We start from the raw sequence: 14,336 nt of genomic DNA, 5'->3' as shown, positions 1-14,336 counted from the left end.
TTCTGCAGCCTTATTCACTCCTCAAGGGAAAGTGATCCTAGCTGACTGGTTAGTCCCAACCTTCTGTTTCCACCTGCTCTGAGATTTGGTGACAGAATTGGAGAAGGGTAAAACCTTGCAAGGTGGATGGACAGTTCCTCTCTGTTTTCCAAATGTCTCTTCCTTGCATGGAGCTCTTCATTCCTGAAGGACCCCACATGTTTCAGAGCCAGGCTACAATGTGCTGTTTGGCATTGAAGCTGTGGCTGAGACTCAGGGGTTATATGTGTGATTGCAGATGTAGATCCATGGCCTAGCCTGTTCATAAGAACAGCCCATAATACAAACACAGGTTGCGTTCTGATTACTTAAATACACGTTCCAAAGGGCTAGGTTTTGTTTGCCTGCACTTAAAACTTTGCATGTGTGTACCTTTGTTTTTATAAAACATTACAAAAACGGAGTATCTCTTAAGATCTCCACTATAGTAAAAACCATATTTAATAAATACCTCATCACATGCTTTCCCAACGCTGACCCTTTTAATAGTGTCTAATTCAATCTGCTTCCACTTTAAAGTCTGTCAGAGTGCTGCAAGCCCTGTGACAGATACTTTGAGTCTTCTACTGTTTTTTACTGCCTCCTAACCTTTTCTGACATTTAAAATTAGGTTCATGTTTTAGAAAGCTGCCAAGAAGGATTTCCCTCCTCCAACCACTGCCTTGTTTCTCAAAAATGATTGGCTTCTTGCTCTGGAAGCAAAGCAAACTTGTCATGGCTAACACATCTGTGTGTGTATAAAGGGTTCCCCACTCTGTGTGTGTGTGTGTGTGTGTGTGTGTGTGTGTGTGTGTGTGTGTGTGTGTGTGTGTATAGATGGAACTCATCCTCAAGCCCAACACAATCATTTCTTTGATCTTCCATGAAGTGGTATTAACACAGGACATTTTTGTGCCTGTGAGAATGTGTTATTTCCTAACCTTTTCTTGTATTTGAAGATCTATAAATTTTTAAACCTAACGGGAATTTTGAATAAACCAAAGTTCATTCCATCCTCATTTTACAAATTCTAATTGTTGGCATTTTTGCCTAGTGCCTTCATATAATATTCTTGTCCCTCACCGTGCTCCTGAAGATTATCTACCTTCCTGTTTGTACAGATGGTGGATAAAATGAACAATATGCTGTTTTCTTTGTTATAAAATGGACAGCAAAATATGCCAACTGGTGTGTTAGTTTTAGTTAATGCTGCTAATGTGCATACCTCTTACTTGAATGTTTTGATAACTTTAATAACCAGGCAATGTCAGTTTAGTTTTTAAACCATACTGGCTCTCTAACAGATGTGTTAAACTACTGATTACACTGTGTCTTGAAAGTTTTAAAGTGTGTGTGTGTACTTGAACCCACAGAAGCACCTCGTCAAAAATCAAGTGATGAGGAAAATTGCAATACTCTGTAAAGTTGCTCTTTATTTTTCACTGAAGTTAGAGGAAGTAGCATTTTGACATCTGATGGATATGTTTGATGAGTTTTATCACTTCTTGGCTTTCCAGAAGCCAAAGAAAGGCATGTCTATGTGTTTGTGTTTAAAACTTCAAAGACAAAGATATTTTAAATATTTTATATCTTAGCACCATAGAAAACAACTGTTAGTGTTTATTTTATTCTATAAATATATAATAAACATTGAAGTAGATATATATGTGTTGGGTATGTGTTGTGAATACATATGTCTGAATTTCTTCTTTATAATACCTTGAAATTCTGTGCAAATAGCTACATCCTTCTTTTTACTGGCCGCATAGCATTGCCCAGCAGCGATACACATGTCCTGTAAGCATGCAGCCACTAATGGGTACTAGAAGTGGGTTTTGTTGTTCTTCCCCTACACACAACACTGGAAGATTCAACTTAAAAGCCTCCGTAAACATTTTCATTTTGCCCTCTTCTTCTGTAGGTTCTTGCTTTTTTTTTTTTTTTTTTTTTTTTTGGCAGACTGGCAGGTTCTTGCAGTCACAAAATGGTCTCATGTGTTGATATTGTGTTCCCCAAAATATTGTGCACCCTAATAAATTTATCTGGGGTCAGAGAACAGAACAGCCACTAGATACATAGGCCAGAAAATGGTGGCACACAAGCCTTTAATCCTAGCATTCCAGAGGCAGAAATCCATCTGATCTCTATGAGTTTAAAGCCACACTGGAAACAGCCAGGCATGGTGACACACACCTTTAATCTGAGAAAGTGATGGCAGAAAGCGGAAAGATATTTAAGGCATGAGGACCAGGAACTAGAGCTGGTTAAGCTTTCAGGCTTTCGAGAAGTAGTTCGGCTGAGATTCATTCTGGATAAGGACTCAGAAGCTTCCAGTCTGAGGAAGCAGGATCAGCTGAGGAACTGGTGAGGTGAGGTGGCTGTGGCCTGTTCTGTCTCCCTGATTTTCCAGCATTCACCCCAATACCTGGCCCCAAGTTTTTTTTTTTTTTTTTTATTAATAAGAACTTTTAAGATTCACGCTACAGTCTCATCCCAGTAAAAAGGAGAATCCAGTTAGGCAGGTCTTTAGTTTGCATTAACTCTTTTTAAGTTCGCAAATAAGATCTCGCAGCTGAAAATCTGATGGGCTGCTATCCACTTGGCTAAGTATTTGGAAACAAACTAATTCATTTTTTTTCCAGGGTGGCACAAGTCCCAACCCTGTGAGAAATTCTGAACACATCCTGACGCTGTAGTGTGCGGCTTTCCCAGAAGCCTGACCAGAGTGAGAGAAGTGACGGAAACATGGGATGTACCCTTGCGGTGTGACTGTGAACAAATGTCTTCACCTTCTTAGACAGCTTCCTTACATTTAAAATACAAAAATAAGACAAATCACTTTTCTATTTCAGCATTTGATTAGGGAAGCACATCCTCCTTGTTCCCTTTTGGAACATAGAAGTACTTACCATAGAAACTATGAGACCATTGAAAAACTACAGAGGCCAGCCTGGTCTCCAAAGCGAGTTCCAGGAAAGGCGCAAAGCTACACAGAGAAACCCTGTCTCGAAAAACCAAAAAAAAAAAAAAAAGAAAAACTACAGAGGAAAAATTAAAATTACTCATAAGTACACAACTTTTTTTTTTTTTTAATGAAGTACAGAGGCATCAGTGAGGCTGAGGCAGGCAGACTGCGAAGACTTCAAGGCCAACCTGGACTACACAGCAAGTTCCAAGACACCTGGAGACAGGGTGAGACTGTTATCTTATAACCAAAAATAAAAAAAATAAAGCACAAATAGAGGGAGAGAAGAAAAAATTGTAGTATTCTCACTTTCTCCACTTAAATGTTTTTTTATTTTATCCAAAGTTCTTTCACAGTTCATGGTACCGACATACACCTGTGAGCTCTGGAGGCTGAAGCAGCTGTAGCTGAGGCGAGCCTGAGTTACCCAATCAGATCTGAATTTTAAAAAAATCATTACACACATTCCAGGAAGCTGCTATTTGTGCTCATGAATCACATTTATTTATTTATTTATTATTTATTTATTTATTTTAGCATTCTCTTGATGGGGTAACATTAAATTTTTTTAATGTGATTTGTGAATTGTTGTTTTGGGGTTTTTTGCTCTTTTGGGGGGCCTGCCACCCAGCTCCAAATAAATCACACATGTAGGCTTATTTCTAATTATGAATGCCTGGCCTTAGCTTGGTTTGATTTCTAGATTTTCTTTCTTTCTTTCTTTCTTTCTTTCTTTCTTTCTTTCTTTCTTTCTTTCTTTCTTTCTTTCTTTCTTTCTTTTTCTTCTCTCTCTCTCTCTCTCTCTCTCTCTCTCTCTCTCTCTCTCTCTCTCTCTCTCTCTCCTTCTTCTTCTTCTTTTTTTTTAGACAAGGTTGCTTTGTGTAGCTTTGCGCCTTTTCTGGAACTCACTCTGTAGACAAGGCTGGTCTTGAACTCACAGAGATCCGCCTGCCTCTGCCTCCCAAGTGCTGGGATTAAAGGCATGCGCCACCACGGCCCAGCCAAGCCAGCTTTTCTTAACTTATCTCATCTGCCTTTGGCCTCTGGGCTTTTCCCGTTCTTTTACTTCTGTTAATCTTCCTCTTACTCCATGGCTTGCTGGTTGTGTAGCTGGGTGGCTGGCCCCTGGAGCCTCCTCCTCCTCTGGCTGCTAGATCTCTTCCTTTTTCTCCCAGATTTCTTCTTCTATATATTCTCTCTGCCTGCCAACCCCACCTATCCTTCCTCCTGCCTTGCCATTCATTGGCCATTTAGTTCTTTATTCGACCATCAGGTGTTTTAGACAAGCACAGCACAGCTTCAGAGTTAAACAAATGCAACATAAACAAAAGTAACACGCCTTAAAATAGTATTCTGCTACAGTGAGTATGTGTCCTGTGTGTCTGCAGAGTCCAGAGGAGGGTGCCTGATACCCTAGAGCTGGAGTTACAAGCAGCTGTTAGCCTCCTGGTGTGGATGCTGGGACTCAAACCCAGGCCTTGCAAGACCAGGAAGCACTCTTAACCTCTGAGCCATCTCTCTGCTCCAATTTTTAACATTTTACTTCCAAAATTTTTCCACAACTAGGACATCATACATCTCAACATTTTTTTTTTCCTCCTTAGATCTAGGAGTGCAACACATGGCAAAGGCTTTGAATATGTGATGGTTTTGGGATCGAGATTTAAGCGGAGCATGACAAGGGAATGTTATAGCACCCTCACTGCCGCTAATGTTGAGTACTTGGTTCATCTTAAGTTACTGTAGTATACTAATTTGAACACTATAGTTACATAGAATAGCTTAGTAGCTTCAATTATTTTACAGTAGCTATGCATCAAATATATACAATAACCAAAGTTCAAGCTGAAGCTCCCTTAAAGGCACAGCTTCTGGTGGCACCTATAATAACTGATGGATATCATTATAGGCATTTTTTTGTCCTCATACACATTACTTACTTACAAGTTTATTTCTATTGGCTAGACCCTAGCTGTCATATTAATGGATATTTACTTTTAAAGGGTTAACGTATGTTGCTAAATTTTCCTTCCCTCAATACACAGCCATCTTCACCACTAATGTGCGCCAATACACACGGCCAGAAATAATCCAGTAAAGTATGAAGAGCAATGTGTGAAACAAATCTTAATACGAAAATTGAGAAGGGATAGGAAATATTGTGAAATGAACTGTCAGACCCACAATTACACCAAACACTGGAGTGTTTTAGCACGTAATTTCTACTGATTTTTAGGTGTAGAGAGCCTGCAAATAGAGAAAAATAATCTTCGTAAAGCGGGGGAAACAAAGGCCCCAACATGAATTAGGGGTCGCCTTCCCAAGACGGTGGGCAGTGCACCTGGGTTGCTACTCCAGGGAAACTGCGCATCCTCATCCATAAAAGCAGCCAAGGCCCCTTCATGACGTCACAATGATCGACAGAGAGTACATCCAATAGAGTTCTTGCATTGGCCATTTCCAGCCAACCGGGTGGAATCCCGGGTCTAGGGGCGTTTCCTCTGGTTCCGGTCCGACGCACCGGTGCGTCATCACCCTGAGCCGAAAGCACGATTGGCCCGGGCGCTCGGGCCGTGGTTGCATTGCCACCGCGATGAGCGGCGCGAGGGCGATAGCGGCTGCTTTGGTGTGGCGCCTGCAGAAGGGCGCCCGGAGGCCCTCCTCAGGTACCGGCCGCTGGCGGCCGTGGGCCGGCGCAGGGTTCCATGCCGGGAATATTTGAAGGGGAGGTCACGGGTGTCACGGGGGAGACGTTCATTGCGTCACAGGCGCGCGACGTGGGGGTGGGGTTTGTAGCACACGTCGAGGTGATTGACAGAAACAGGTGGACTTGCGCAGGGTGCGCGCGCGGGGGGGGGGGGGGGGGGCGGGGACCGAGTGATTACCAGCCTATGACGTGACGTCAGTGCAGATGTGGAACTTGAGTGTCCTTGCAGTATCACTGTAGTCTCCACCCGGGCTTTCTCGAACAAAGTAGCCCTCCGTCGGCAGCTTTAACCCGTTAGAAATGCAGATTTCTGGGTCCCGCTCATTATCTACTTGGGTTGATATGTGTTTCTTTCTAGATTTTTAAAAAATTGTGTGTGTGTGTGTGTGTGTGTGCGCGCGCGCACCATAGTTAAGTGTCATAAATGCCAGAGCGGGGTTTAAATTTGGAGCTGAAATAACAGGCAGTTTGTGAGTCCTGTATGTTGGTGCTGAAAACCAGCTCAAGTCCTCTGCAAAGTGCAGCGCACACTCTTAACTGCTGAGCCCTCTTTCCAGCCCTGGTATCAGTATTTTTATCAAGCTCCTCATGGGACTGTTTGCATTGCAAAATCTGAGAAACATTGAATTTGGAATGGAGAGAAGTGGATCTGGATTCAGATCTGAATCATGTATTATCTGAGCTGCCCCTGAAAATTGTGAGGCCATTTTTGCAAAACTAAATCTTCAGGCATCAGATCTCTGTTTTGCCTGATAGCAATACTGTTTGCAATTTTGAGATTTTTTTTTTCTTAATTTTTCGGAGTTGAGGACTGAACCCAGGGCCTTGAACTTGCTAGGCAAGTGTTCTACCACTGAGCTAAATCTCCAACCTGAGATGTGTTTTTTTTATAACTACGACCTATTAAATAATTTCATCAAAACCACATCTTGGCCGGGCGGTGGTGGCACACGCCTTTAATCCCAGCACTCGGAGGCAGAGGCAGGCGGATCTCTGTGAGTTCAAGGCCAGCCTGGTCTACAGAGTAAGATCCAGGACAGGCACCAAAACTACACAGAGAAACCCTGTCTCAGAAAGCCAAAAAAAAAAAAAAAAAAAAAAAAAAAAGACCCTTCTCAAAGGGGTGAACATTTGAGATCCTCTAATCTAGGGCTTAGAGAGTATAATGGAAGGGTTTGCCACTCGGTTTCCTCAAAAGAATTGACATTTTAAAGAGGAGTTTAGTTTGTGAGGTCAAACCTAAGCTATCAGACTGGGTCTCGAGTCACCTGTCCATGGAGCTGGTGTAAGTCCCAACCTGGGCTGCCAGACTTTGCACCCTGAGCTGTTTCAGACTATCAGCACGGGCCTGCTTCCCAGGGAGACTGGGGAAGGGCATCGTGGCTTGGGGTGTGTTCCATGGGCTTCTCCTTGGGAGGGAAGAGCCTTTCCTGAAGCCGCTGTCACGTGAGCTCCCTGGTGAGACAGACTTCAGCCTTTCCAGATGGCCGTATGTGTAAAGCGAAGCCAGAAGCCCGTGATTTTAGTGAAATCTTTTGGGTTTGAGCATTCCAGATGACAAAGAATGCATGATAGGCATGTCCAGCCCTCAGGGCTCGTTTATGGCCTTGGTTCTAACATGTCTTTCATTCTGTACAGGCCGGTGGGATGGCTCAGTGGTAAAGGTGCTTGCTGCCAAGCATAAGGGCCTGAGTTCCATCCCTGGGCCCCACATGGAGGAGGGGAAAACTGATGCCTGCAGATTGTCCTCTGACTGCCACATGCACATCAACACACACACACACACACACACACACACACACACACACACACACACACACACAAATAGATATATGTCATTGTTTCAGAATAAAAAGGACAGTATCAGTATCAATGTTCTGTGTGAATGATGAAGGACCGTTACTTGCATTTTCATTGCAGCCTATGGAAGAGGCATCATCGTCAGGTTTCACAGTTCAGGAATGACCTTAGACAATATTAACCGGGCAACTGTGGATCGAATCATCCGGGTGGATCACGCTGGTGAATATGGAGCAAACCGCATCTATGCAGGGCAGATGGCTGTGCTGGGCCGGTCCAGTGTTGGCCCTGTCATTCAGGTGGGCTCTTCCCTAAGTCTCAACCTATCTATTGCATTGGCAATGTATCTGAAGCCCACAGTAATCACTTTTGCCAGTATGTCCCAAAGGGAGGTTCTGGGAAACAAAGAGCTCATGTTCTGTTTATATAAAAGCACAGATACAAATTGAACATGACTGGGTGTGGTGGTACATGCCTTTAGTCCCAGTACTTGGGAGTTAGAGGCAACTAGCTCTCTGTGAGTTTGAGGCCAGCCTGGTCTACATAGGAAGTGTCAGTCAGAAAGAATGGGGAGAGAGGAAATATAAAAGAAAGAAATTGAGTGTGGAAATCGAGTGTATTCGTGGTGGGAATGTTTCATGGTAGAAAAGACTGAAAAATCCCTTCATTAGGGGAATGTTCCATGTGCCAGGAGGTCATTGTAGGCTTCTCCAGTCACAGAGGGCCAGAGAGAGGGGTTTATAGTCCCAAAGATCCAGTTTTCCTTTGTAGTTCTCTCACCTTCTGTGACCTTGAAGAGGTCACATGACCTCTAGGGTTCCATTTCCCTGTGTAAACTAGCCTGGTAAAACTCTAACTTCGGTTTGGTTGGGGAATAAACAAGCTTATCTGGAGCTGTTGGCACCGTGCCTGGCACATGGCAGGGTAGCATGTTGTCCCTTCAGATTCGCCGCAGACACCCCAGTCCCCAGAGGTCATCCATGTGTAAGATGGTCTATATCTTCAGGAAGCCCCTGCACTGCACATCTCTACCTTGAAGCATGTCAAGGCTACTGAGAGTCCCCCATGCCAGGAGAATACCACACATTTGCTGTTCTGTTTCCTGTCGCGAGCAGTCTGTGTGTTTTCAGGACGCAGTTCTTTTCCGTTATTTCCACCTGTGGTTACTTGAACCGATGTCTCAGAGCCTGGAGTTCCCAAGGGCTCACTGTGCAAGATGAGTCCTCAGGGTAATCGGTCTGCCCTAACGAGGCATTGTGTGGATGGCAGGAGTAGCCTGCTTCAGCCATGTGGATGGCAGGAGTAGCCTGCCTCAGCCATGTGGATGGCAGGAGTAGCCTGCCTCATCATGTGGACGGCCCCTGGTGTTGAGGAGACACTGACTGTCTCACCTTGGCTGCTCTCACCCTTCTGTCCCCGTCCTTTGTGTGGAGTCTAGAAGGAAATGACACTGTGACTGACATTTGCTCTCCCAGTTCTGAACTGGGTCAGCGCCTTGCACACAGATGTGGAGCCTGGCCACTGAAGTGTGTGTGGGTCTGAAGGTGTGACAGTGGGGCTCTCAGCTTGTCTGAGGTGCAGCTTTGGTTCTTCCTTTGCCTCGCAGGCTCTTTTCTCTTTTGAGAGATTCTTCTGTGCTTTGCTTTTATCTTACGGATACAGAAGGGATGGGAGGCAGCAGTTCTCCTCATTACACCGCTTCCTCATTGTCTGCTGTGTGCTCCACCACAGCAAGTCCTCAGGGTGTAGCAGGCCCCTGTAATGCTTGCCGCTTTTTCTGGTTTTGTTGTCGTTGTTTTGTTGTCGTTGTTTTGTTTTGTTTTCTTAGTTTTTAAATTTTTTTTTCCCTAGAAAATGTGGGATCAAGAGAAGGACCATTTGAAAAAATTCAATGAGCTGATGGTTGCATTCAGGGTCCGACCTACAATTCTGATGCCCTTATGGAACTTGGCAGGCTTTGCACTAGGTAAGTGTCTGTCCAGGAGCAACTTGGGCTATTGGTATTGGGTTGGTTTTTCATGTCCTCACCCAACCTTTGTTATTTACTTAGTGTTTTCCTAAACTTAAATTGAGCAGATTGAATTTTTTTTGATCATATAACTTTAAGATAGAATCACCACTTTCATAAATAGAAAGTATGATACACACAGAGGGAAGCTGATAGTGAAGTCACAGCCATATGATGTCTCCTGGTGATTCTAACCTGAGATCAGCTTGAGTGCTGGGCATGGTTGCCCACCCCTTTAATCCCAGCACTCAGGAGGCAGAGGCAGGCAGATCTGAGTTCAAGGCCAGCCTGGGCTACAGAGTGAGTTCCAGGACAGCCAGGGCTACACAGAGAAATCCTGTCTCAAGCCCCTTCCCCAAAGGAAAAAAAGAGAAGAGCAAAGAACCCAGTGTCACGCTCTTGGCTCTCAGCAGAAGGGGCAGGGCTCATTGAGCCTGCCTGGTGGTGCCAATTTGCAGCTCCCCACTCAGGTGGCCGAGGCAGGAGGGTGGAGAACACGAGCCTTGGCTACAAAGTAACTTCCAGGTGAACTTGGGTTTCGTAGTGAGGCCTTGTCTCAAAAAAACAAAGCCAATCAAACCAACCAAATAAAACAGAAAAATGCATTCAAAAAGCACTTGTGACTGGCATCTAGTAACGAGCTCAAACTGCTTCTAAACATGGGATAACTGTCTCAGAGCACTCATGGGAATATCTAAATTCCCAGTAGTTATGCTTAGCAGGTATTACTGACATCTAGAGGGTAGACATTGGGTACCATTAAACATTTCCAGGTGTAGGGCCATAGAAACCATGTGTGTTGAAATCCACCCTTCACTGGCCTGGGCATAGCTGGCCCTGCCCCCGTCTGGACACTGCAGCAGGGGAGCTGGCCCTAACCCTCATGGGAAAGCTCCCCCACTCCCATACTCAGGAGAGATGGCTCCACACCTTGCCTGAGGGAGGGGGCCATCCCAAAGGTCTATCTAGACTGACCAGCTCAGCTACCACCCAGACCCACATCCTGGGCCTTGGGTTGCCTCATCCTAACATCTGCCCCATTTATGACCTGCTGGAGAACGTGAAGGGGCCAGTCCTGCGGAACCATAGCCACAGGATCTCCATGACTCAGGGCAACAGCAGGATGTCCAAGAGGAGTTTTGGTGAGAGTCCAGTGATGATGACTGTGTGTACCAGAGGCCTGAGGCCTTGAACCAGACTCACTGCTGTGAACGTTTGTGAGTGGGGCTGATTGGACAGAAGGGTGTATGTACTGTGTGACACCACAGCTCCCAGTGCCACTAGGATGAATGAAGGGGTTGGAGAGGCAGAAAAGATGGAGGAGCAGGGTGGCTTTCGTTTCTTAGTTGTTGTTGTTTGCTTTATTTTTAATTAATTTTGGGGGGAGGTTCTTTTCGGGGTGATGCTGTAGGGGTGAGGGGTGGATATGGAGCGACTGGGAGATGAGTGGGATTGGGTGCATGATGTGAAATTACCAAAGAATCAATCAAGAATTATGTTTATATATATATAAAATCCCCAGATGCACGACACAACCCTACCATAGAGAGTTACCAGCCCAGATGTCAGGATGCCTCACAGATGTGCTTGACCAGCAGCATGCGGCTCATGCTTGACCTTGTATGACGATTGCAGGGGCAGGAACTGCCTTGCTGGGGAAGGAAGGGGCAATGGCCTGCACTGTGGCAGTCGAAGAGTCTATAGCTCATCACTACAACAACCAGATCCGCACGCTGATGGAGGAGGACCCTGAGAAGTATGAGGAGCTGCTGCAGGTGACTGACTGTGTTCTGCTTGAGGGGAGAAAGGGCAGGTGACAGGTGGTGAGAAGAAGGAAGTAAGGGTGCTAAGAAGGTGGGCTTAGACAGCGGGGTGGGGGAGACAGACAGGTCATACAGCTCCAGCACAGTGAAGCCTAGAACCAATGTCTCCTGAGTCCACAGCTCATCCATAATTATGCACATCCATAATTCAACAGCACATGGGCTGTACAAAGAAGACACCAGCTAACATGCTAAGTTGGACAGAAAAAAGTCCCCGAGGCCTCAACCTACACAAAGAACCATAGGCAATGGAGGGAAGCTGAGACGGGAGAGGTGGCCTTCTCCAGGGAAGAGTACACCCATTGGTGGTCTGGTACCAAAAGGTCAGCCCTGAAAGCATACATACAGGTAGCATTCGATAAACTGAGCAGGATACAAACACATAAATGCCTGCAATAACAATTAGTGAAAAAAGAGGCTATAAATTTAAAGGAAAGCATGGAGGGGTTTATGGGAAAGTTTGGAAGGAGTAAAGGGAAGGGTGAAGTATGGTAATTAAATTATAATCTCAAAAATAAAATTAAAAAAATGATGATGAACTCTTTAGGCTGAGTGACTGAAGTACTAGAGCACCCAGGTAATTTTCTAAAGGAAAGAAGGAACTACTTAGCCCAGGCTGCTCTTGAATTAGTAGGTACAAAGGATCCCCCTGCCTCAGCACCATCCCTCTACCCCCCAGTAGTTTGTTTGGATTTTGTTTGTTTTGTTTTCGAGATAAAGTCTCTGTTTGTAGCCCAGGCTGTTCTTGACTCTCGGTCCTCCTGCTTCTGCCTTCTGAGTGCTGGGGTTATAAGTGTGCATCACTGTATCCATGTAGTCGTTTGAACAGGAACGGCCCCCACAGGCTCATATTTTGATTACTTAGTCATCGGGGAGTGGCAGTATTTGAGAAGGATGAGGAGGATTAGGAGGTGTGGCCTTGTTGGAAGAATTGTGTCACTGGGGGTGGGCTTTAAGATTTCAAAGCCCAAGCCAGGCGCAGAGCCTCTCTCTTGGCCTGCAGATCAGGTTATAGCTCTCAGCTGCCCCTCCAGCGCCATAAGTGTTGCTATGCTCCCTGCCGTGCTGATAATGGACTAACTTCTGAAGCTGTAAGCCAGCCCCCAATTAAATGCTTTCTTTCATTTATAAGAGTTCTTTTGGTCATGGTGTCTTTTCACAGCAATAGAACAGTAACTAAGACAGGCCACAACTCTTAATTTTTAAAACCTAAATTAGCAGTTGGCAAACACCAGCCTATGGGCCAAGTTTGTTTCATAAGTAAATCTTATTAGAGCCGCACCCATGGTTTCTCTTGCAGGGCTGCTCTCCCCGCTGGAATGGCAGATTAAACGCTGGCCTTTCATAGGAAAAGCATGTGCACCTCACCTGTAGATAGAACCTGATGCTCTGGCCTGGAAATGAGATGAGCAGCAGGCGACCTAGAGTGCTGACTTACTTCCGCTTGGATTCCTTTTCCTTTTCAGGTCATCAAGAAGTTTCGAGACGACGAGCTTGAGCACCACGACACTGGCCTGGAACACGATGCGGAGTTGGTAGGGATAGCCTGCTGCTGGTGATGCTTGGGGACTGTTTTAAAGGTGGAGGGGCCCAAGGTTTCTGTTCCCAGAAAGACATTTGAAAGTAAAGGTCAGAAGTTAGGAAGCCAGCTACTTGGCAGGACGCACACAAGCTCAGCCTTGGTCCAGGGTGAGGCTCCCGTGTCCTACTCTGTCATTATCCCAAAAAACAACCTAGGGGTTCAGTGGCCAGAGATGCTGCCAGCTGTCTGAATGGCTTTTGTTTCAAATTAAATGATTTCCCAGATCTTGTTTCTTATCCAGAGGAGCCCAAACCCTGCCCTTCCAGTGAGTCCAAGTCTCACATCTAAACATAGATGCACCACATTTGGTCTGGTTGCGGTTGTTTAGGTGTTGGGGTTGAACCCCGGGTCTTGCTAGGCAAGCGCTGTACTACTGAGCACGGCTCTTTCTCTGTTTGCTTATTCCCCCCAAGAAGTACTGCAGACCAAACTCAGGGTGCTCTGCATGCTGGACAGGCCCTCCACCACCCAGCCACATTCCAAGAAGTACTGCAGACCAAACTCAGGGTGCTCTGCATGCTAGACAGGCCCTCGACCACCTAGCCACATTCCCGCCTTTTGTTCTCCACAGGCTCCAGCGTATGCCTTGCTGAAGAGGGCTATCCAGGCTGGATGCAGTGCGGCAATATATTTGTCGGAAAGGTTTTAAAGTATGTTTGTTGCTCCATTTCCGGAAAAGGTGGTCACTCAAAGAGTGGTGATTGCAGAGGAGGATCTGTACAGTTATCACCGTGTGCTTTTTGTTAATAAACGACAGTATGTGGTCCTTGGAGGTTTGGGCCATTGTTTTTCAACAATGAAACTGTGGCAGCTGGGTGAGGGGGTGCACGCCTTTAGTCCCAGCACTCGGGAGGCAGAGGCAGACACATCTCTGGGTATGAGGCCAGCCTGTTCTACAGAGCGAGTTCCAGGGCAGCTATTACACAGAGAAACCCTTTCTTGAAAAACAAACAACAACAACAAAAAACACACCAAAAATCTCTTTGGTACTGGTTTCCTGGGTTTTCTTCTGCTGTGAGGGTGGCAGTTGACCAACTCTACTCACCTCACAGCACATGTAGCTGGTCTTCCTTTGATCTTTAGTTAATTTTGACCTAAGACATCAAGAATGCATCATTCATTAGTTAGCAGGAATCTTTTTTCTTAATATTTATTTTATTTTTATTTATGTGTGTGTGTACATATGTTTGAGTGTCTGGAGGCCAGAAGAGAGTGTTGGATCCCCTGGAGCTAGAGTTACAGGCACTTGTGAGCTGGGAACCAAACTCGGGTCCTCTGGTTAGCAGCATGTGCTCTTAACCCCTGAGTCACCTCTCCAGCTCCTGCAGGAACCTTTAAAAGGAAAAGAGGTTGAGTTTGCAGTTCACAGATAGTCACTTAAAACATGAAGATGTTTAAGATGGGGTAAGCAAGACTGGGAAGTTCATCCAGGA

The 14,336-nt window shown here is 45.4% G+C and overlaps 1 protein-coding gene across 1 annotated transcript; it reads left to right on the top strand.

Annotated features, from left to right (window-relative positions):
* The first annotated feature begins 5,490 nt into the window (after positions 1-5,490).
* On the top strand, positions 5,491-13,675 carry Coq7 (coenzyme Q7, hydroxylase). Its single transcript, XM_006985688.4, has 6 exons — positions 5,491-5,649; positions 7,611-7,789; positions 9,342-9,456; positions 11,134-11,273; positions 12,788-12,856; positions 13,475-13,675. The coding sequence occupies exons 1-6, from the start codon at positions 5,577-5,579 to the stop codon at positions 13,550-13,552; spliced, it is 654 nt and encodes a 217-aa protein (XP_006985750.1). The 5' UTR covers positions 5,491-5,576; the 3' UTR covers positions 13,553-13,675.
* The last annotated feature ends 661 nt before the right edge of the window (positions 13,676-14,336 follow it).

Source organism: Peromyscus maniculatus, chromosome 1, assembly GCF_049852395.1.
Source record: "Peromyscus maniculatus bairdii isolate BWxNUB_F1_BW_parent chromosome 1, HU_Pman_BW_mat_3.1, whole genome shotgun sequence".
NCBI classification, from domain to species: domain Eukaryota; kingdom Metazoa; phylum Chordata; class Mammalia; order Rodentia; family Cricetidae; genus Peromyscus; species Peromyscus maniculatus.
The sequence above is the reverse complement of the archived record's forward strand: the minus strand, read 5'-3'. Positions and strand labels throughout refer to the sequence as shown.

Bases quoted from the DNA above. Each gene is read 5' to 3' on its own strand.
- Coq7 (XM_006985688.4), top strand. From the start codon at position 5,577: ATGAGCGGCGCGAGGGCGATAGCGGCTGCTTTGGTGTGGCGCCTGCAG. The intron at 11,274-12,787 runs GTGACTGACTGT...TTTCCTTTTCAG, and splicing joins AGTATGAGGAGCTGCTGCAG to GTCATCAAGAAGTTTCGAGA. The intron at 12,857-13,474 runs GTAGGGATAGCC...TGTTCTCCACAG, and splicing joins TGGAACACGATGCGGAGTTG to GCTCCAGCGTATGCCTTGCT.